General features: G+C 44.3%; 1 protein-coding gene and 1 pseudogene across 3 annotated transcripts in view; one reads left to right on the top strand and one right to left on the bottom strand.

The window, feature by feature from the left end:
* Positions 1 to 381: 381 nt before the first annotated feature.
* Positions 382 to 23,006, bottom strand: part of SLC41A3 (solute carrier family 41 member 3) — a 78,394-nt gene continuing 55,769 nt past the window's right edge. For all 3 annotated transcript variants that reach the window (XM_071219512.1, XM_024580391.3, XM_045188021.2), the window contains 8 exons: positions 21,262 to 21,333; positions 16,475 to 16,619; positions 13,131 to 13,277; positions 10,750 to 10,894; positions 9,492 to 9,571; positions 7,290 to 7,424; positions 2,564 to 2,712; positions 382 to 1,312 (listed from right to left, as the gene is read on the bottom strand). In XM_071219512.1, the coding sequence (XP_071075613.1) occupies positions 1,103 to 1,312; positions 2,564 to 2,712; positions 7,290 to 7,424; positions 9,492 to 9,571; positions 10,750 to 10,894; positions 13,131 to 13,277; positions 16,475 to 16,619; positions 21,262 to 21,333 (1,083 nt within the window). In that variant the 3' untranslated portion in view covers positions 382 to 1,102. The remainder of the gene's footprint in view (positions 1,313 to 2,563; positions 2,713 to 7,289; positions 7,425 to 9,491; positions 9,572 to 10,749; positions 10,895 to 13,130; positions 13,278 to 16,474; positions 16,620 to 21,261; positions 21,334 to 23,006) is intronic.
* On the top strand, positions 3,398 to 4,530 carry LOC112322831 (large ribosomal subunit protein uL14-like; annotated as a pseudogene).

Here is a 23,006-nt window from a genome sequence, read left to right as displayed (position 1 = left end):
AGAGAAACATCAATGTGTGGTTGCCTCTGGTGTGCCCCCTACTGGGAACCTGGCCTGAAACCCAAGCATGTGCCCTGACTGGGAATTGAACCAGTGACCCTTTAGTTCACAGGCCTGCACTCAATCCACTGAGCTACACCACCCAGGGCAATTTTTTTTTTTTTTTTTTTAGACAGAGTTCTGGAGCAGTGGTTCTCAAATGAAAGAGTGTATCAGAAACACCTGGAGGGCTGGTTAAACATTGCTGGGTCTGGGGAAAGGGAAGATTTATAATCCATATTACTAACAAGTTCTCTGGTAATGTTGATTCTTCTAGGCTTGGAGACTACAGTTATGACAAACATTGCACTAGAGAAATGCCAGAGGTTTCTATTACACATAGACCCAAGTATCATAACTACATTAATATTTTTACAAATACAAATGACAAATGTAATATATTCTATGCTTTATTTTACACTTTTCTAATCATTAAAATCTAAACAGAGTTTTTTTCTTAAAGAAAACATAAAAAGAAAGAAAAAGGTAAAAAAAAAAAAAGCAGTGACAAGAGTAACAGCTGGGAGCAGATGAGGGGATGTATAAGGCCCCCATTCTAGGAAGGGCTGCACACATTTGCAGGGCACACCAAAAATGGTCCATGGAGCTGGACCTGGTGAAGATAGCAGTTAAGCCAAGGTTCACGGTGTCCTGAAGCTTGGGCACACGTGGATCTTTTTCCTGCTCTATCCCAGTGGGCTGTACTGCACGAAACAGGGCCACACATCCCCCAAAGTGCACTGGACATGCCTCTTCCTTCAGAATCTTTAGGCCTCAGTACCCTGCTCTCCACACATATGTGCACTCATTCACATGCTTGTCCACCATGTAGACATATGCAGTCACATTCACAAACAAAGAGTGCTTCTAAATTTTAGGCTCCATCATGGACTCAGCTTCCAATGCCAGGGTCAAAGTGTATGGGTCAGAGTCTCCTTAGCTGACTGACATAGGGCCACTTTAGAGGCAGGGAGACCTAAGGACCCAGCCAAGGGGGACTGCATTGTGTACCCCACTGGTGTGAGGAAAAATTTTATTGACTAATTGGAACTGCCTGGTCTCATTAGGAAGGTCCAGATGCTGATCCTGAAATTCTATCCAGTTCTGTTTCACTCTGCAATGACCAGCTGATAAGAAAGCAGAGTGCTAGGAGGCCCGTCCCTAGGAGGTCCCCTAGCCCTGTGAGGTAGGGGATACAGTGGTTGTCAGGATCCAGGGCCTGGTGCCACGTCAGCCGAGCCATCACTTCTGCCAGGTACAGCAGGATTGTCACCTGGCAGACACAAAAGGCAAAGACCAAGACAGAAAGTCAAGTGTCATTAAGAAACACTAGCAGATTTCAAGGGCAAACACTGAGGTGGACACATCAACCCCAGGTAGTTCCCCTTCCCCGAGCTTCTCTTGAGGTCTGACACCAAACTATGAGCTCACGCAGGGGCTAAAGAAGTCCGTCCTCTTCCACACTTGCCTAGCCTTCCTCCCTGTGGTTGGGCCCTGCTTCTGGCATGCTGAAGAGCCAGACAGACCTGCTGCTACTCATTAGCCTTCATCTTCTCTAATGCACCAGCTCCACTCAACATCCTTGGAACCTTAGACACAAAAATTGCTGAGACTTGAACTTGGGTTTTCTGGAGACCCTCTCATGGGTAGTTTTGGATGGTTGGCCTTTTTTGAATGTGCTATGGGGTAGTTCACACAGCCCTAGTCAGATCTCAGGGCTTCTCAGTCCCTTGTTGCAGGCTGACCCCAGCCTCTTTCTGCTACTGCTCAGGACAGTTTCTCAGACTGCCCCAGCCTATTCTTCAGGGTCAGGGACATGCTGTGACTATAAATGCCACAACTCAAGGACTTGAAAATGCTAGTCCCTTAGAATTGCCCAACAGTGCCCACAGTAATCCCTGCAGAGGCCCCAGGCCCACAGGGAAATCAACCAGCCTGGCAGAGTCTGCTCTGCTGTGTCCTTAATCTTTGAGGCAGGTACCAGTAGGCACAAACTTAATCTTTCATGTCCTTATCACCATCCAGCATGACTAAAGTCCACACATGCCTTTTAGAACACCCCAGCAGGGATCTGGTCCCTGCCCACCTCCTGTCTGTGCTGAGTGATGTACATGGGCCAGTTCATCAGCTGGATCTGATAGTCAGCTTGCTTCACGGTAACATTCTGCATTTTCAGGATGGCTCCGCTGATCCTCTGGTGAGGAGTGAGCCGTATGCAATGAGAACTGTCCTTGTGAAGGGTGGAATAATGAATGTACTGTGTGGATGGTGGCCTATGCAGTGTGCAACATGGAGTATGCTATGTGGAGTGTGCAGAATGGAGTATCCAGTATGGAGTGTGAAGTGGCCTCTGGGTCTGCATCATGCCCTTGGCCTTGAACAAGTTAACTTGATGGGTACCGTGCCCTGCATGTTCAGGAACATCCAACTCCACCTCCTTAGCATCTCTCCCAGGTCAGGGAACAAAGCTTGCTAGCTGCCTAACCACTGAATGCTGCTTTGCTGCTGCAACAGCTGTCCTTACCTGGATCAGGCCTGCTAGTAGATAGAATGCCACAAAGATCTTGCTGTTTGGGACCGAATGGTCTTCCACCAGGTAAATAACATACAAGAATATCAGATGGCCCGGAATCACCAGAAAGATCAGAATTCGAGCTGACATGGAATTGATGTCTGTAATAAACAGAACCAAGGAGGTTGCATGACTTGCCTGGCAGCAGAGGCCACTTAGGAATGTGACAGTTTAGTAAGGCATCCACATTCATTCAGCTACTTCCTGAAGGTGCCAAAGGGTAGTTCCCACAGTCCTGGTAGACTATGTTGCAGGCATGTTTCTGCAGATGGGAATATAGTCCCATCCCTTCCCTCATGGGCTGACACTTTAAGAGAAGAGAGAAAAACTGGAATTGAGCAGCAGAAACAAACAAGAAAGGTCATTTCAAATTGGGACAAGCACTAGGAATAAAATAAGCCAGGGTAATGTGGAAGAAAATAAAGTGTCTATTAGTGGGAATGAGCTACTAGAGATTGGAAGCTCTCTCAAGGGGATGACATTTAAGGTAAATTTTGAATCTGGGGGGAAGATCCTGGTCAGAAGAAAGAGAATGTGCAAGGGGCTTAAGGTGGGAAGACCCAGAGTGTGAAAAAACAAAGGCTCAGCGTGTGAAGTTAAGTGAACAGGGAGGGTGGTGCACTCATGGGGCCTTCGACACATTGGTGGGTGGGAGTGATCACCACTCTCTTCAGGATCTAGCACTCTATGAGTTTGAAACTCTGCAAGAAATGTGATTTACCCTGCCCATCTCGTTAAAACTATAACACGTGAATATGATGGGTTTTTCAAACACAAAGAGTTTCAATGAAAAGTAAGCCTCCATTTGCTTATGAGTTAACATAATATATTTTATCAACTTAAAAAGGAAAAAGAAAAAAATCATATGTAGCTTAGAAGCTGAAAAGTCTACTATAAAATAATATATAGAGAAAGAATGGAAACACACAAGAGCACCAAAATCTATTCATGATAAAAATTAGATAAGGTGTAGAAAATTAGACAAGTTGTAAAAAACTTAAAGAGTAAGCAAAATAACTATTATTACCAGCTGATAAAAAACTCAAGAAAATTTATACAAAGCCACATAAAGAATTTAGCAAGTATTTAGGTGCTGCTACAGAGAGTTTCTACCCAAAATCCATGTTGTAATGTAACCTAAAACGTGATGATATTTGGAGGCAGGGCCTTTGTAAGGTAACTAGGTCCTGATGGTGGAATCCTCATGAACAGGATTCGTGCCCTTATAAGAGAGACCCCAGAAAGCTCTCTCACCCTTTCAACCACATGAGGACACAGTGAGATGACAGCTGTCTATAAATCAGGAAGCAGACCCTCAACAGACATGGATCTGCTGGTGCCTTGAGCTTGGACTTTCAGCCACCAGAACTATGAAAAAATAAATTTGTTTATTGTTTTATGTTTCTGTTATAGCAGCCTGAACTGAGACAAGTACCTAAATAATATAGAAAGTAGCTTCCTATCCCTTTCCGGCAATCAAGATGTTGAAGTGAGAATGTGGTGGGTCCTCTGTTGTGAAATTCTGGATTTCCCTTGGTCTTCTGGTAGGAACAGTGATTAACTGTGCTAACAACCCAGGAGCCAAATATTTATCGATCATCTCTGTGAAGGGGATCAAGGGATGACTGAACAGACTTCCTGCTGCTGGTGTGGGTGACATGGTGATGGCCACTGTCCAAAAAGGCAAACCAGAGCTCAGAAAGAAGGTACATCCAGCAGTAGTAATTCAACAACAAAGTCATACTGGGGAGAAAAGATTGTGACAGAAAAGATTGTGTGTTTCTTTACTTTGAAGATAATGCAGGGGTCAGAGTAAACAATAAAGGTGAAATGAAACGTTCTGCCATGACAGGACCAGTTGCAAAGGAGTGTACAGATTTGTGCCCAGGATTGCATTCAATGCTGGCAGTATTGGATGATTCTCTAGTGTATTTGTAAAGAAAAAAAAACATTAAAAATTATTTCCTCCCCCCCTAAAAGAAAGTAAATGCTTTCCCTATATACAAATGAAAGTCAAAATACAATAGTAACTTCCCCTTCTAGACAAGATGAAACAGACATACTTACTCCTATTCTTCTTAGTAAATACAACTAAAAACCCTGGATATTATATAAAAACAAACGTGAGAAGATTCTGAAAGGTAGAGAAAGAAGGCAAGCTGCCTAGGGACCTCAGGGTCCAGGGAACAACATGGTGTTGTTTCCCAAATTGGTTTTTTTGGCTTCACGTACCCCAGACTGGATGCTGGAGAATTTAGTTACCAATGGGCACTGACCAAAAAGACTCAACAGAAGTTTGCTTTCTCTAGCCCAAGGTCCAGAAAAGGAGCAGCCTAGCAAAACAGAAAACTCTTAGACAATAACTACTTTATTGTAGCCAAACACCACAGCAGCCACATCTCTACCAGCAAAGGCCAAGTGAGTAGCCTGGACTTCCCTCTGCCTGATCCAGGTGGAATGTTAAGGCAGAGTAATAGAAAATAAGTGGTACTCTGCCTAGTGGTAATGAAGACCACCCCGCCCCCCGCCACACATACACTCACCATATCAGTGAAGGCGATGTGGGAGCAATAATAAGGCATCCCTCTACCTCCCAGCAAAAGAGGTGTCAGAGGAACATGGACTCTTACACTACTAGGGTAAGGAGGTGTTCCTTTCCCCCTAAGGTATCACTGGAGAAGGACGGGGAATCTGGACTTTCACTCCTGCCTGGCAGAAAGGAAAAGCAGTGCATTCCTTTTCCCCAAGTGTTGCATAAGTCCAGAGTCTTATAACATAATACTCGAAATGTATGTGATTCAATCTAAAATCATTCATTATAGCAAGAAAAATCTCAAGTACATAAGAAAAGACAACTAATAGACACTAAGATGACACAAATGGCAGAATTATGTGAAAGTGATCTTAATGAATCCATTTTTAAAATGTAATTTTAATATTGTAATAACTATGTATGGGGGCAAATGTTACTAGGTTTATAGGGGTGATAGCAATTACAAACACATGAAACATAGGATAAATATAGAAAAATCTCAGAAAAGAAGATAAAAAAGAACCATATGGAAATTTGAGAACTGAAAAAAATACAATAGCCAAAAAATCCAAACAACTCAATGAAAGCATCAATAGCAGAATGGAGAGGACAGAGGAAAAAATGAGTAAATGTGATGAAAAAAAACTACAGAAATTAGCCAATTTAAATAACAGAGAGTGATATGTACTGGGAAAAAACTAAAGAGCACCTCAGAGACTTGTGGGACCATAACAAAAGATCAAACCTTCCCCTCATTAGAACACCAGAAGGAAACAAGAAAGAGTGGGATTGAAAAAGTATTTAAAGAAATAATGGCTTAAAATTTCCCAAATTTGGGAAAAGATACTATGTACCCAGGGAGCTGAGTGAATCCAAATAGGATAACCACAAAGAAATCCAGACCAATAATAATACTAAGCCTATAAAGAAAAAGTCTTTAAATAAACAACAGAGAAATAAATGATACCTTATGTATACAACAGATAATTCAAATGATGGCAATTTCTCATCAGAAAACAAGGTCAACAAAATAAAAAAGCAAACAAAATATAACCAGAGACATTGAAATTAAGAACAATGTAACAATAGCCAGAGGGGAGTGGGGAGGGGATACTGGGGAGAGGGAGGTGGGATTGGCTGGGGTGGGGTGGAGGGATGGGGAGAAAATGCAGACAATTGTAACTGAATAACAATAAAAAATAAAAATAAATTTAAAAAATTAAAAAAAAAACAAAAACAAACAAACAAAAAAGAAAACAAGGTCAGAAGGGTGGCACATTTTTCAAGTGTTAAACTAACCCCCAAAGTTATATCCACTGAGAGTACCCTTCAGGAATGTGCCAGCAGACCTATCCCAAAAGAATGGCTAAAGGCAGTTCTTGAAATAGGAAATGGTAAAAGAAAATGTAATTGCATTTTTTAAAAGCAAGAAAAAGATAAAACACCTACAATGATTTCCAATAGTTCTACGAATAAAATCCAGTCTCCTTTCTCAAGCTACAAGGCCCAAGGTGATTAACTCCTCCCCATCTTTCTAGCCTCAGTTTCCTTCATCCTCTCCCTTGCTCCTTATACTCAGGTCTCACTGGCCTTTGAGTTCTTCAAACTGGCAAATAAGCTCCTTCCTGCTTCTGGGCCTTTGCTCAGGCTGTCCCCTCTGCCTCAAATGCTCCTCCTGTTTCAGCATGCCTCCTCCCCAACCAACCCATGCTCATCCTCACAGAGGAACTTTCTAACCCCAAATGTATGTCCTGTAATTCTTTTTCATTGTACCCAATAATACTTTTTGACTTATAGAGTATATCACAATTTGTAATTATGTATTAATTTTTTGGTGTGTTCACCTATTCTTCTAGATCATATATATATATGGAGGGCAAGAAACAACTTTCTCTGTCACCATTGTAACCTGACATCTAGTACCCAGTAGATATTTGATCAATATTTGACTGAATGAATCAATCAACTAAAGGCAGAGGTGGGGAGTCAGGTATCTGGGAGAATGGACTGTGTCTTTGAAGATGATCTGTGTTGAGGTCAGCAATGGTCTTAGAAATTATTGTTATAAACACCAGATTTCAGTGACATTAATTTTTACTTGTTCAAAGAAATGGCCAAATGGCCTCCAAAGGATAGCAGACCCACCTGAAGTACAGAAAGTGGAGCATGGGTTAGGCCAGAATTTTTTCATCCAGAGGGGTAGGACCCCAGGCGTGCTCCACATATGCAGATAGGTGGAGATCCGGCTGGTCTGAATGGCCACCAGATTGCCACCAACACCTGCAAGGAGAAAAAGAATCTTGTTTCCCCTCCTTTATGCCAGTCTCTGAGTTCTATCCCATATTTTAAGTTTACTTTCTCAAGGAATTCTTCCTTGACTGATTGAGCACTTGATCTCCTTATATTCCTTCTTACTTGACCACAGATCTTGTTTGATATCAGGTAGTAAATGCATCACCTTAACAGCTCTTCAGGTAAAGAAAGTGTGGCAAAGTAGATTCTCGGTACATTTGTTGGGTAGAGGGACTGTGAACGGCGGGAAGGGAGGGAATTCAGAAAACAAGGGAGGGCAAGAGAAGGAGGAGAGCAGATGACTTGGTCTATGAGAGAATACCTTCATAAGGTACTCAAAGTTGGAGGAAATGACAAGAACCAGACTACTGACTGGAATATCTGGGGGGGGGGGGGGGGAAGGGATTTTCACCTCAAGGTAGGAAGGAAAGGGAACAGTGGGCAAGATCATCAAGGAAAGGAGAGGTGATCGTATGGTGACAGAGCTGGGGCTTATTGCTGAGGCTCCTGACTTCCACAGGGAGCTGATAGTGTGTCCCGTGCCATGCTGAGCTCCTTCTGCAGGGGCAGACTTTGGGGCTGGCAGAGAACAGGGACCACTGGTAGCGACCATCTCCATTTGAGATGAGTTGGGCTGCCCCCATTCTATTTCCTCAGCTCCATGGAGAACAATCTCTCACTGGGCCGGATGTATCCCAGTGATCTCCAGGGGCAAAGACCAACTGCCTTGGGCTTCCAGAAAATGCAAAAAATGTCTGTGGGCACAGGATGGCTACAGATCTATTTTGCCTTGCCCACAAATGATTAAAACAATAAAATAACTCAAATTAATTGGTAGCATTTACAAAATAGATCTTCAATACAGATTCTCAGCTTTTCTTAAAAAGTCAGCTCAAAGCAACTCTGGACTTTAGTGCCTACCAGGCGACAAGGGGCCAGAGATAAACAGGCACTACTCCCTTCACCCTAGAAACACATGCCCTGCTCCCCATCACTCCTTACTGCCTAGCTCTTGTCTTACCTGCTTAACTTGCTCAAATTGCTTGTTTGACCCCTATAGGTATTTGAGTCGGTGCATTCCCAGGATATCTTTCCAAGCTTATGGCCATCTGTACCTGACTTAGCTGTTGCTGTCCTCACTCACAGTGGCCAGCCCTTGCACTGGGAATGGGCCCTGTGGGACTCTGTCGAGGTACAGGCCTATTGGGTAGCCTACTGACATGCAAGGAACACAGGCCTGAGTTCCCATGGAAGTAGAGGGAGTGGGGCAGGGCCAAGAACCTCTGAAGCCTGCTTCTGAATTCCCAGAAAGCCAGAGCCTGGGCACCAAGCAAACTGTGCAATCAGTTACCATGTTTGGTTCGTCCCCTGGTCAGTGGTCCCGTTTACTCAGCCTTTTCAGAAACCAGACACATACCAAGCTTTGGTTAAAAGGGGGATTCTCACACAAATGCTCACAGGATCTAAATCTAGAAAATGAATCAGTGAAGAGTTAGGTGGAATACAACAGGAAATGGAGGGAACTGAGGCAAATTGGATAGCATAAGTCCTGTCTCAGTGGCAGCTGATTCCTGCCCTTCCCCCAATGTAAACCCAGTATTGTTACAGACTTGCTTTTTGAGAATACAGAAATACATATTTCTGTGTAAATGTCTGAGTTTTAAATATCACCAATGAATCTAAACTAAAAATAAAAGAGAGACCATGAGAGGTCAACACCCCAGTTCTGAAGGCCACATTCATTCTGCTGGTGCCAGAGAATCCTGGGTTGAATTCTGTGTGCATTCAAGCTCTGTGGGAAAGCTCAGGTCTCAGGGGCACCTATGAAGAGCAGGGTGTGATCTGGTGGAGCAATGGGCATTGGTTTTCCCATGGAGTCTCCTTCTACCTGAGGAAAATCAGCCTCAGTAGTCTCTGAGCACCCAGTTTCCTAACTCTGCCTCTGAGGGCCTGGGACTGGACCTCTGACATCACTGCTGCTCAGGTCCCACCACCTGGGCCCAGGGGGCCAACCCAGCCCAGGGATCTGAGGTGATGGGGATTGCCAATACCTACCACATATGATGGGAGTAAATATGGCCATTCCTTTGTAGTGCTCTTTAGAAATGGTTTTGTTCAAGATGAGCCCTCCGAAACTGGGGAGAGAGCAAATGTCAGTCAAATGATTAGAGTTTAGACTTGTAAGTTGCCTTGCAAATATTCTCTAAATAAACTGCCTAATCAGGTTGTCTTTTCATCTTAGCAAACACTTTCCTTACCCCTATGCAAAATCCCTGTTATAGACAGTCTGTGTCTCCAGTGTCCTCTGCACCCCACACATACATTTTCATCTCTAGTCTAGTCTTACTGTTCTAGAAGGCCCTTCAGATAATATGAGTCCACTAACTGCAAACCACAAACTCCTTTCGGAGGCCTCTTAGTTGGCTGGCTCTGTCTCTGCGAGAGCCCCTGAACTGCAACTGAGCTGCTCCTTAGCAGAAAACACACCTGCATGAGTATCATCTCCTGCCCTTGTTCTTGGAAGATGCTACAGCAAGACCTCACTCCCACTAGTCCCTGTAGTTTAGCACAGGCTGCCCCACCTGTAGAACCTTAAAGAAGTGAGATCAATTTGTGTAAGGAACCCAGACACAAAGATACCTAAACTATACCTTCTCCTCTCTGAGAGTCAAAGTTAGAAAAGCACATCAGAAAGGACTGGGGTGGTCCCCATCTGGGTCTGCTAGTGGAAAGGGCCCTCGAGAAAGAGGCTAGGGGTAGAAGACCTGGGCTCAGCTAAGGCTCAAGGCTACATGGAAACTCATCCCTCAGCCCCTCTAGGTCCCACCAGCATCCATGTTGTGAAATGGTGTTCATGTAGTCACTGTCTTGAGGACAAGTGAGGGACTCCGTGCAATCTAAGCAGGGGGCCAGGCCAGCGAGAGCTGTGGCAGCAGGGAAACAGAGACCAATATCCCACAGCACCAAGATGGGGCAGGAGTCATGACATTGTTGCACTCATCTGACGTTTCCATGTTCAGCTCTTCCTGGCTCTCCTGTGCTCTGGCAACTGTAAACAAGACTGCCTCCCAAAACAAACAAGTTTAGGGTTCTTGGTGAGAAAAACAGAGATGAAGAGTAAAGAGGTATAACAACCAGCACTGGGAATTAGTGAAGGAGCCCACAGCTGTAGTTCAATCCAACCTTGGCCATGGGGAAGTGAGTCTCACCTTCCTCCAGGGGTTCCTTGGTTCTCACACCACTCTCTTGAACACAGAGCCAAGGAATGGCATGGAGAAGCAGAGAAGGGGCAGAGACCCCCATTCATGCTCACCTGCTGATCACCATTGCTAGGATGATTGGGAACCACCCGAACTTTAGGATCTTCATGATGGGTGGGTTCTGCTTTGCAATGAGGACCCACACTGGGGTCAGGGCCATGAAGCCAATGCAAACCAATGAAGTCAGAAACTGATTGTCTGGGAAGAAAAAGAAGAAAAAAGGGGATGCATGCAGCCATGTGGCCAGGGCCAGAGCACACAACATGGCCTTGTGGGCTGAGGCCTGGGCTGTAGAGATGAGAGGTAGGCTGGGAACTAAAGGCTCTAGAGGTCTGAGGAGACACTTCTGTCCTCATCAGTTTAGGGTGAACTGTCCTACCATATCTTCCAGAGTATTTTCTCCATCCTGTTAAGCAACTGGAAAAGCTCCTCTCTGTCTTCAATTCCGGCCACCTTTACTTTCACTTCTGGCTTTGCTATTTTCCTAAGTACCTTCTTCTGCCTCCTCCCACCCCAGTGAGCTCTAAGCAAGTATCAAACACTCTGGGAGACAGCAGCCTATAGAATGCTGACTTGCAGGACATTTTCACATCTAGTCCAATTCTTCTAGAACTCCCAGAAGCCTCGGTAGAGGTTCCACTTCATATTTTCCGAGCCTCGTGGTGAATACTTCGATTGCTCTGCATGTAGCTTGTCTTCCAGACTACACTGGCAGATGTGACAGTTGATGGCTCACACCTTGTCAGTGAAGATTTATCTGACAATATGCTAGGCCATGACTCCCCCACCCATCCAGTACACCCAAGATAAATTCACAGTGTAATTGGAGAGATGGACAATCCAACAATAATTCAACATCTAATAAGTTGTGTGTTAAAACACACTATTTCAGTAGGGGTATAGCAGGGGTGGAGAGAAAGTGTCTGGGGATATCTGTGACTCACATTTATTTTGCAAATCAAACATGACTAACCTGCCCTGGCTGGTGTGGCTCATTGGATTGAGTGCTGGCCTGAGAACCAAAGGGTCAGAGGTTTGATTCCCAGTCAGGGCACATGCCTGGGTTGCACACCAGGTCCCCAGTAGGGGGCGTGCAAGAGGCAACCATACATTTTTGTTTCTCTTTCTCTCTCCCTCCCTACCCCTCCCTTTAAAAATAAATAAATACAATCTTTAAAAAATATGAAGAGGATCTTTTTCTAAAAAAGGAACAAAACACAAAAAACATGACTAACTCATATACATATCTTGTCTTAAATTCAGTTTGGTTTAAAAATAAAATTAGGTATTATTATTAACTCTTCATTGTCACTGACATGAACTTTGAGAATCTCCCAGATCATTAAATACTGTTGGTGGTAGGCACTTCCCAGGATGGCAAGAAACCAGTCCCAGAGCTGAGACAGAAAGGGTTCTGATGCCTCAACACTCTAAATCAGAAGTGTTTTTTTGGCTCTGCTTTAGTTGCCAGCATGTAAAAACAGGATGATATCTCAAATCCTTGGGTCCATGTTCCCATAGGGCACTGATTAATTGAAGCTGTGTGCAGCTGCTCCATTGTCTGGGGCATTTCCTCCCACTAACTGTCACCGCATTCCCCAGCACTCCCCACTGTCTTCATCACTACACACTCCATTCATTTATGCTACTTGCACCAAAGCATCCAGGTCCTGACTGTGCTCAGAATCCATACTTACTGGATATAAACAGTTATGTAAAATCACCTTGGTGAGACTGTGCCAGGTGGAAAGTAAACAATGTGACACTCAGAAAGGTGGTCAGCTGTTGAATCTCAAAAGGGGAGAATCTTCTAGGCAAGGGTGGTGCTGCCTATCTGCAATGCCCAAGCATGAGTAAATTCTGTTTCCATGGCAGACCTGGGGAGACCTGGTGAGGGCCTGTTGCTACAAAATGTGTGAACTGCTCCCTCAGCTGCTGAGCAGGTGGCTGAGGAGCCCTGGCTTCCCCTGCCTCATGACTACAGGGAGAGCAAATGCTGCTGCTGCTGCCCGTAACTGAGACATTCTTCTTTGAGAGCTACTTCTTGGGCAGTTTACATGTGTCCAGTATGGACTGCCTTCTGCAAGGAGGCACTGTCACCTGCAAGAATGTGCTGAAGTGACCAGACCAGACTCAGGATGTCCCTGGCCTCTACACACCCTGGTCCTAAGGTGGAAATGGACAACCTATATGTCTGCTGACTTGAGCAGTGCATCCCATCTAACATGACTGGGAGAGCTTGAGGCACTTGCTGGAGAATACCTTGACTTGTTTAATGACTTGAGGCTTTGCTTCTGTAAAAGGAGGATCTTTGACTCCACAACAGGCCCCGTAGGTTCCTTCCTGTGGTGCCTGATTTGAACAGTGCAGGCTGGGTGCAAACATTCCCACTCAACCTTCCTGATGGGTCCCTCCTCCTTGGAGGCCCCCCTACCTTTGTATTTATAGAAGAAGTTGCTAACGAAAGCCAGAATGGACAACGTGATAAGGTCTCCCAGGCTGGCTGCAATGGGTGTGGCGATGTTGTCTGGGTTGACCCCGAGCTTTCGAGCACCAATCACTACACAGACCATCAGCACTCCTGCAGAGAGGAGACAGGAGAATCAAAGCCTGGGGAATCAAAAATGACCCCAAGGAAGATCAGCCACATAGTTGAGAAGTGGCACAGGATGGCAAGCTGGTCAGGATGCTGCTCAGGAACTTCCCTCTATCAGCATAAGCCTAGACTGAAGCCAGACCACCTGAAAAGGCTGGGAAAGTGTTGGACTCTGCTTTGTGACTTTCTGGCATGATGCTAAGGAGCAGCCTGAAAGCTTTGATGGCACACTCAAACCCACTGTGGTTCCTGGCTTCCAAGCCACTTGGAACTACAGACATGAAGTTCATAGCCCCTCAATTCAGAGAAGATGCTCCAAAACTCTTCTGAGCAGTAGGAGCCCCGGGGACTGAGCACAGCCTAGCATGTCTGTTGGGGTCCATGGAGAAACAGCTGCCAGGGTGGAATTAGCTGTGTGAGGGGTTTGTTAGCGTCAAAGCCCATGAGGGAAGATGGGAGGGGTGGCAATTCAGGGCAGCCCCCATGGCAGAAGAGAGGGAAGGAAGGAAGAGGAGCACATGCAGACTACAGTACAGTGCTGGGGAGCCCAGCAGGACTGCCAGGGATCCCCAAGCCAAAGGCATGTGGATGGGTCCATGTCTCTGGGGAAAAGGCCCATCTTGGGAGCTCTGCAGGACCACCACTGGGTGGAGCTAGCATGTGGCCTCTGAGTGCAGGGTTGATAGATTTTAGGGTACAGCACTTAAGATCTGCTCCCCAGCTAGAAGCCTGAGAGGTACCTTTTAGGACCTGCCACCTCTCCAGGTCCTGCTTTCTGTTCTGACTCTGTTCCGAGGCAACAGTCACATGTGGACTTCTAGTCCCCATCTGCTGCTTAGGACTTAATCCAACAGCATCTCATGTGGGTTTTTAAAGACACTTTGTATCTAGGATATCGGTGTTTTAACACTTTACCCAGTATTCTGTAACTCTAAAAATAATTAGAATTATGGCCTTAATGTTATTTAAAACTGCCACAACCAGACACAATTAGTGCCCTATTTTGTGACCAGGTCATAGCTACTTTAATCTTTTTCAAAATATCAGTTCTAAGTTAATCTGAATTTTCATGGCTAAGGTGGTGGTCTTGTGACAATCCCACCGGGACTATATATAGGGACACCACCCACTGGAAAGCGCTTATTGAAAACCACCACCACCACCTGACTTCACGGCACAGTCATGTCATGGTCATACTGAGAGACACTGGCCATGTTTCTGACCATCCACACATCTTTGGATGACCCCAGTTATGTCCATGCAGCTCAGCTTTATCCCATCTCTGGGCCTCAGTTTTCTCCTCTGTAAACTGGGGAGCTATGGCATTTTGTACAAGGCCCCACAGGAACAGGGCTGGCCTTCTGAACTATTTGACTGTGTTGTTTTCAGAGAAGACTTCATGCCAAGTGTCTCCTGGGCTCCATTTCTTCAGAAGATTTGGTGTACTCACCCTGTTCTTCTCTGACCAGAATGAGTAATTGTGCTACCCCATGTGCATGCAGAGACACGTGACCAGGTGCAAACATCATGCCCAGGAAGCATAGCTTGTGAATCTGCTCCTAGGCTTCTGCACTCTTACCTCTTCCTCTCAATCATGTGCCTGGTACAGGAATGCCATTCCATTAATCAGCAGCTGTCTGGATTAACGTATAGAGAGCTGCATTAACTTACAGAAAGCTGAGCTCAAAGGTGTTTTGCGGGCAGTCATATGGCAGGACAGAAGTGTAAATACAAATCCAATTCATAAAGTTATCACTTGTTCCTCATTGCACTAGCACATGTTGCAATATACACAGACATACAATCGACAAGAACCAGAATAAAGTCTGTTCATGCAGCAAACATTTGAGAGCTGGTTATATACCTGAACCTGTTTTAAGGAACCACTGGGTTCTGTACTCACACTTACATGCTTCTTGGATGGAAAAACAGACAGTATACAAGGAAGTGAATAAACATTTAAAGTATAAATGTTTATACTTAATATTTATGTTTATACTTATGTTTATACTTAAGTATCCTGTTTATGTTTATACTTAACATAAACAGGATACTTAAAAATAAAGCATGACTGTGAACAGGGCTACTCCAGAGAGCTAATCAGAGAAAGCCTCAGAAAGGAAGAGGCACTGACACTCAACTAGAATTATCTACATGCTCCTGTATTGATGTCTCACTCTGAACTAGAATACAGACATCACAGAATCCTTGTGCATTTTGCTCACAAGTGTATCCCCAGCACCATAACAGTGCCTGGACCATAGCAGACACTCAGTAAATACTGAGTAATAATGAATGGGTGACATTCTATCATAACTGCATAGCCAACTGGTTCTCTACTGACATACATGAGCTCCAAGGATGGGTTATGTCTGCCAATGCCTTTGTCTTTCTGCCTTCTGTAGACACGTAGGAAGTATCTGCCTGTGTGGCAGGCAGTGTAACAGGAGCAGCAGATGGAAAACAGGAAATGAGGCCTCCAGCTTGGAGGAGCCGACATTGTAGCAGGCAGGTGAGACACAAAAATGGACAAAAAAACAAGATAATTACAGAGTTTCCCAAGGGTTCTAAAAGGAATCTGGCATGGTGCGGTAGAGCATGTGCAGTAGAGCACAGTGGCAGTGGGGAAGGGGAGAGGGGAGAACAATACTTGTGAAAGGGTAGATAGGAAATGCCCAAAGGGTAGATAGGAAACACCTCTCTGAGGAGATGAAATTTAAGCTAAAAACCAAGCCTTGCTCCCATCAATGACTGCAGACTGAAGAGACCACCACTGGCCCACATGTGAACCATGTTCAAGAAATGGTTAAGGAGTGACTAACTGACTGACTGAATAAATGAATGAATGAATGAGTGAATGAATGAATAAATGAATAGATGACTGTGTTTACAGAGCACAGGCCAATTCTTTAAATAAGCAGAGGGAAGAGAAATGAAGTCAGCAGCTCCCCTTGGTACCCATACCCTACCCAAGTGGGGCACTCACTGTCCTCTTCACCTGCTCATGAGGTGGGTCATGACCTGGCAGGCTCATCCCCATTCCCAGGCAGGACACCAAGGCTCCACCATTAGTGCTCCATCTTTTGGAATCAAAAGCACAAAGACCTGACAGTGGAGCTCTGAGAAGTGGAGCATACAGCCAGGTAGGAGGAAGAAAGGGGTTGGGTGGGGGCACAGCTCACCAAGTGCAAAGGCTGCAAAGAAGGCAGTGCTGACACTGCTGGCACACAGCAATTTGACCGTGGCAAAGTCTAATTCCCCCTTAGACACAGCTCCCAGCAGCAGGGCAGCCATAGCAGCCAGGAGCCCAACGATGGTGGCCTGCACCTGTTAGGCAGAAATCAGAAATGTAAGGAAGGGTCCCTCTGACCATCACTGCCCTCCCTGCCCTTCACCATGCCTCCTCTCTGACCTTGAGAGGTCAGGGGAAAACAAAGACAAACAACTTCCTTCAACCCAATTCCCCTGAAAAATATTGCTTTCCCCTCTGCTTCTGTCCCATGTCATCTTCAATCACAGAATCTAGTTCTTTATCTTGTACTCAGCCCTTGATCAAAGGCCACCAGGCTCTGGCCCACAGCTCCTCCTTCACTGCTCTGGGCAAGTGGTTGTAACCTCCAGCAGCACAAACTGTGGATCTGTCCTCAGGGAGATGCTCCCTGGTCTTCAGCTATAGCTCAGAGGCCTTTGTGCACCCTTCCCATATCTCTCCCTTTCCTTTCCTCCTTTGGCACTTGCCTTGCATGCTGCTCCCCTGTTCTGTGCATTCTCTCCTGTCCCCACCTGCAGTTCCCATCTCATCCAGGTGGGACACATCCAGGAGGGGGACACATCTCTGTATCCACTCAGGCCAGTACCAAGGGTGCCCAGATCTAAGTATTAATATTGGCATCTGCTCTGAGTAGTCCAAAACATCTCAGAGGAAACAGGTTGTGTTATTAAAGAAGGTTGAATAAACCAAGAATTCTACCATATATATAGATGGGGCGAGTTAGTCCTTTAAAGATGAAAAGTGCCCTCCAAGTTCACCTATATAAATCCAATCAAAGTCCTAACAATTTTTTTCATGAAACTTAACACATTTCAAACTTCACAAAGATAGTAGATGTGTGAAAATAACCAAAACAATTTTGAGAAATCAGATCAAGAGAGAGTTTTGGCATATTTATTATCAATATGTGTTTTAAAGCTAGTAATTAAAACAGGGTATATTGGCAGAAAAATAGATCAATATGAGAATGGAGTTCAGGAATAGAATCATGGATATATGAAAATTTAATATGATAAAGGGCATTTCAAATCTATGACTAGTGAATAAATAGAGTAAGAGAAACTGAATATCTGTTTGGAAAAAATAAAAAAAAATTCCTGTTTTATACCATTTACAAACATGCACAACTAAACATAAAATCTAAAGTGTGCCCTAGCCAGGTGGCTCAATTGGTTGGAGCTTCATCCCAATACACCAAAAGGTTGAGGGTTCAGTCCCCAGTTGGGCATAAACAGGAGGCAACCAATTGATGTTTGTCTCTTTCATCGATGTCTCTCTATCTCTGTAAAATCAATAAACATATCCTCGAGTGAGGATTACATTTTTTTTAAATCTAAAGTGTGAAATAGGAGAAAATATAGAATAATATGTTTCAAATTTTAAATTACTACTACTAAGATACATCATTTAAAATCAATAAAGAAAACTATAGATAAACTTTAAGTCCAAGTATGACTTAACACAAGATAACACAAAATTCAAAGACAGAGATTGACTCAGAGAAAATATTTCCAACATATACAATAAAGGATTAGTATCAGAATAATTAAGTCCATTTTACAAATCAACAACAACAATAACATAACCTGATAGAAAGATGCACAAGGGAGGGGGACAGGGAATTCACAGAAAAGGAAACATGAATGGCCAAGAAACATGTAGAAAGACGGTCAGCCTCCCTAGTAGTCAGGAAAATTTAAATGAAATCACAATTTGAAGGCATCTTATTTATTTGTAACCACTGTTAGCCTTCATGTATTAAAAGTTAAGCAGTGTCTTATTTTCTGCTGGGGTCCTCAGCTCCGAGAAGAGAACCTGGATTTCAGCCCTCATCTGTGTTCACCAAATAAATAGAGAATGAGTCTATGAATGGATAGGATACACTGTTTTTATCCATCAGATTGGGTAAAATTAAAATTTTAAAGGTTGATAACAAAATACACATTGACAAATGTGTGGAAAAGTGATCTGTTATACATTGATGGTGGTAAAATTGGTACAGGAATTTTAGAGGAAAATTTAGATGTAAATTACTCATATACCTTATAGTCTAGCATTTCCCAGGGAAACAACTGCAAATGTGAACAAAGACACATAATGATAATGATATTTAAAGTTGTTGTTGTTCGAGTGCTTACTATTTGCCCTTGTGATTTTCATTCACGAAATCATTAAGAGAAAAGTACAAATTACAGAATTATATATATAGTATAATATTTTTATTTTCAAAAACACAGAAAGTCACCATATATTGTCTATGGCTTAGAAGAATACTTTCAATGCTGGTGAGGCTATGGAGAAACCAAATATTAATACTAGTGCTATAATTTAATACTAAGAAATCAAATATTTTGTGATGCTTTTGGGGAAAATGTGCAGCCTTCAACTGTTCATAACTTGTGAACTTGTGGAAAGTTCTCTTAAGAAACTCATGCAAAAAGAGAACATTTTTGTTGCAGTATAATTTGTCAAGTAGCAGCTTCAAAATAACTGCAGGTGCACCCACAGGCCACTAGTTAAGTGAAGTGGGACAGGGCCGAGTTTTGCACTGGCCTGCCGGGCCAGCTCTCAGTGACTGCCCTTCAATCTCACTGGAAAACTTCCAGGCCCTACTAGATATTAACACTTTTAAATAACACTCTTGGTTCTATTTACATGATGGAGTATGCTGAAGTTATTAAAAAGTTTGATTGTGAAACTTATCACACAATTTGTTTCGATGTTTAGCTTTTTAAAAATAGAGGGGACAAAATTATACCCACACTAATATTAGGACCATGTGCAAAGCTGCTGCCTGGCCTAGAGCAGGACTTAATAAATATTTGTTAAGAATCAATCACGTGGAAATGTACATACATACAAAAAAGGATTTGGTGTAAAATAGAAAAGTAAAACCAGTGAATTGTAGCTGAGGTATTTATTACCTGCCCATGGTCAGACCCACTGTTAGGAATGTCATTAGTGTCTCATTTAATTTCCCCAACTCTTCAGCTGCAGGCTTGATTTGGCTGTGAAATACCCATATACCTTATAGTATATTACTGGTGGTCCAGGCCCATGCAAATCACCTGAAGTGGAGAAGGCAGACATCTAACAGCACATCAGCCGCAGCAACACTTGCAAGGCACCAAGGAGCTGTACCTGCTGTCAGGTTGGAATTGAGACCTGACTGGAGTCTTTAAAGGGCTTCCCTGCCCGGTGAACAAAAGAAAGGGACACTCCAAGGGCAGATAACCCCATCTGAAAGATATGAGGCTGGTGGGGAAGGTGGGACCAGACCATGAATGCCTTTTGGGCCAGGCCCACACTTGGACAGGAGAACCAACAAAAAGGCTTAAAGAGGAAGAGGACTTATCAGCTTTACATTTTAGAAAAGGTTGTTTAGGTGGCTATGCAGAGGTGAGCTGAAGGGCAAGAAGCCTGAAGCAGTTAAAGCAGTGAAGAGGTCTGCAGTCAGCCAAGGGACCAAGAGGCTAAGGCAAGGAGGGCAGGGCTGGATTCCAGCATAGCTCAGAGGTAGGATGCTCATTTACCGGCTGAAAGGACAAAGGGTAGAGAAGCTGAAGGTGACTCAGTTTCCAACTGATTAAATGGTAAGAATATTTAGTAGGCATAGCTAGTGTGATTGATTAGTATGTGCAAGCTAGACACCATACCTCTCCCATGATCCACAGCTCACAACAACCTACCTTACAGGTAAGCGGAAGTGATTCTGAGGGTCCCCAGATGACACTCAGAGTGAGCTTTCAACCATCAGACTAGACTAATTTAAGGACTTTGGAACAGTTGAGTGTGAGGAGGGAAGGTGACAGGCCAGATCTGGCTACGCTGTTTCAGAGATACTTTTGGGACAGTCAGATAGAGATGCCCACTAGAAAGCTACAGATAGCAGCTCTGGAGCCAAGGTGAGGGGTAAAGTCAGTATCCTCCTTACTTGATGATCAGGGAGATATGGCTAATCGAGTCTGTGTGCCCTGCCCATGTCACCAGTTAATACATAATGGCCTTAACTCCAGGCCTGTCTGATCTCAGAGTCCAGGTTGTTTGTGCAGGCACAGGCTGCCCCCAGCCAGAGAAGCCCAGGAGGTTCTGGAATGAGCCACTTCCTGTCTAGATCCAACTCTGCTTTTGCCTGAGCCCCTAAGTCAATCTGTTCCAAGGCTCTCAGAGCCAGGCTTCCTGAATGAACAGGATGAACACTGAACCCAACTAGGGTCTACTAGAGGAATGCGTATGTTTGAAAGAGCAGAGAGTATATAAGGGACCAAGGGGAGGGTCTTGCAAAGGCCAAGAAGGAATAGGTAGAGGGGCAGCAGTGAGGCCAAGGAGGAATTTTCAGGTAGGAATGATGTACAGATGCTCCAGAAAAAATAAGTAGAATCACACACACAAGGCAGTCACAGGGGAATGGCAGCAACCCTGGCAAGCACAGTCTGCATAGAGTGGCAAGAAAAGGCAGTTAGCATGCCAGGCTACAAGAAAGAGAAGCAAGTACAGGTGAATCTTTCAAGAAGCCTCCAGCTACTTGTGGTCTGGTGGGCATGGAGTGAATGGATGAGTGACCCTCATCCCCAAAACTCAGTCCAGAGAACAGGGATAAAGGCTCACTTTGCCCTCACCCTTCCTACCTGGAGTGGGCCTGGCTACACAGTCAAAAGTGGGGAAGGGATCCATTAATCAGACAAAGGGAAAAGTCACCTGAATGAGGGCGAGGTTACTGCTGATGACTCTGCGTTGCTCCTGGGGCTCATCAATTTGCCCAGTGTTGGCCTAGCGTGGAGAGAAAGGGGCAAAGGGTAAGGACGGGTAGGCCCAAAACTAGGTCAGTCCTTCCTGGAAAAGGCAGTCTACCAGGAGAGTAATCAGCAAATACCATTTCACTATAGTCAAAACAAATTGTTCTGATCAGCTTTCCAAAGAGTGACTCAGGAGTGGGGAGGTAAAGACATCTTTAAAAATCAGATGGTGCCATGAGCCATGACTCCCATACCCAAGTGTGCAAATGCACATACATGTATACATGCACACAAGCATGTCACCCACAATTTCAGGGCCATCTTACTGTCAAGTTCACCCACAGACCAAAGGGGAACGACGTCTCTGTGAACCTGGCCTGTGCCCTCAGCAAGATATTTGGCCACATTCTCCCAAACACCTGCAGGTCCCTTCTTCCCACTCCAGTGAGTCACATTTCAAAGGACAACTAACCACCCCAACTTTATCTCTGCAAATGATCCTGTTTCAGAAATACACTTAAGTCCCTCTTCTCTTAGGATTAAAAAAAAAACAGGATCAGAAATACAATTTTCTCCTTTAGAAATGGTAGTCAGCTCCAAATATCATAACATTGCCAGCAAAATTCAATACATAGATAAGAAAAAGTTTCAAAGCAAATATATCTTCCTAGTTCCTTTGTACCGAGTTCATTAAGTTCCTAAACATTGCTTACTTAACACTGCTGGAAAAAAATATAATCACATTTCTTTGTACAAATAAGGGGGGTGCTTTTTGTCTTCAGTATGACAGATGTCTGGGATATATCTCGGAGCCTGAGTCACCTCTTCCCACAGACAGACTAACACCCACTTCAAGGATCCTCGTAGGAACAAGGACACAAGGTGGAGCAGAACACAGCTGCAGACTCCACAATGTGCCTAAAACACAAGGCCAGCAGGTTCGTCCCTCCTCTCTGCTCCATGCCTGCAATGTACCCTCCTGGGGCTCAGTGTTTTCCTATCAATCTACCAATTCCAAGGCTGGTGCTGCTCTTAATCAGATGAAGGGCTTGCTGCTGGCCTATGACCCCTGAGTATGAATCTGAAAAGTATTCCTTTTTCAAGACATTTTATTTCCATCTCTGTAAAATGGTTAAAATAGACAAATCTATAACCTGTATGATCCACACAACAGCCGTTTTTCTGTGTGAAGGTGCCTGCTGGTGTCCAGAGGTATATTACAGAACAGGGGGTAGAAGGCTGAGGAAGCTTGGAGATCTCATAGAGAGGAGGGAAGAAGAGTGCCAGAGGGAACGAAGCTGTGGGAAGAGGTAGCATGTTAAGGAACTAGGATTTTGGAGCATCTAGAAGCATTTCTAAGCCAGGGGATGGGAATGGGCAGCTGTGTGGAATGCAAGTGAAGGTCAATGGAGCTGAAGCTGTCCAAAAATTGGGAGGCTTGGGTTTTGAATGAATTATACATGTGAATGCTGAAATCAACCAGGATGGCAGTGGAATTTGGTGTGGAGTTGAAGACCATTAGAGGGACCACTTTCCAGGATTGTGGGGGACTGACCAACTGGCACTGGCCAAGTGGCAAAGGGGGGGAGGGAGCAGGACAGGGTGGTGAGGTTGCAGCAAGCCCGCAAGGCTGTCAGGATAAACCATGGGTAGGAGTCTTCAGGGGGCAGGTCTCCATCAAGATAGAGGGACATTTCTTAACTTTAA

Source organism: Desmodus rotundus, chromosome 10 (assembly GCF_022682495.2).
Source record: "Desmodus rotundus isolate HL8 chromosome 10, HLdesRot8A.1, whole genome shotgun sequence".
Taxonomy (NCBI): domain Eukaryota; kingdom Metazoa; phylum Chordata; class Mammalia; order Chiroptera; family Phyllostomidae; genus Desmodus; species Desmodus rotundus.
Note: the sequence above shows the minus strand (reverse complement) of the source record. Positions and strands in the feature narration are given on the sequence as shown.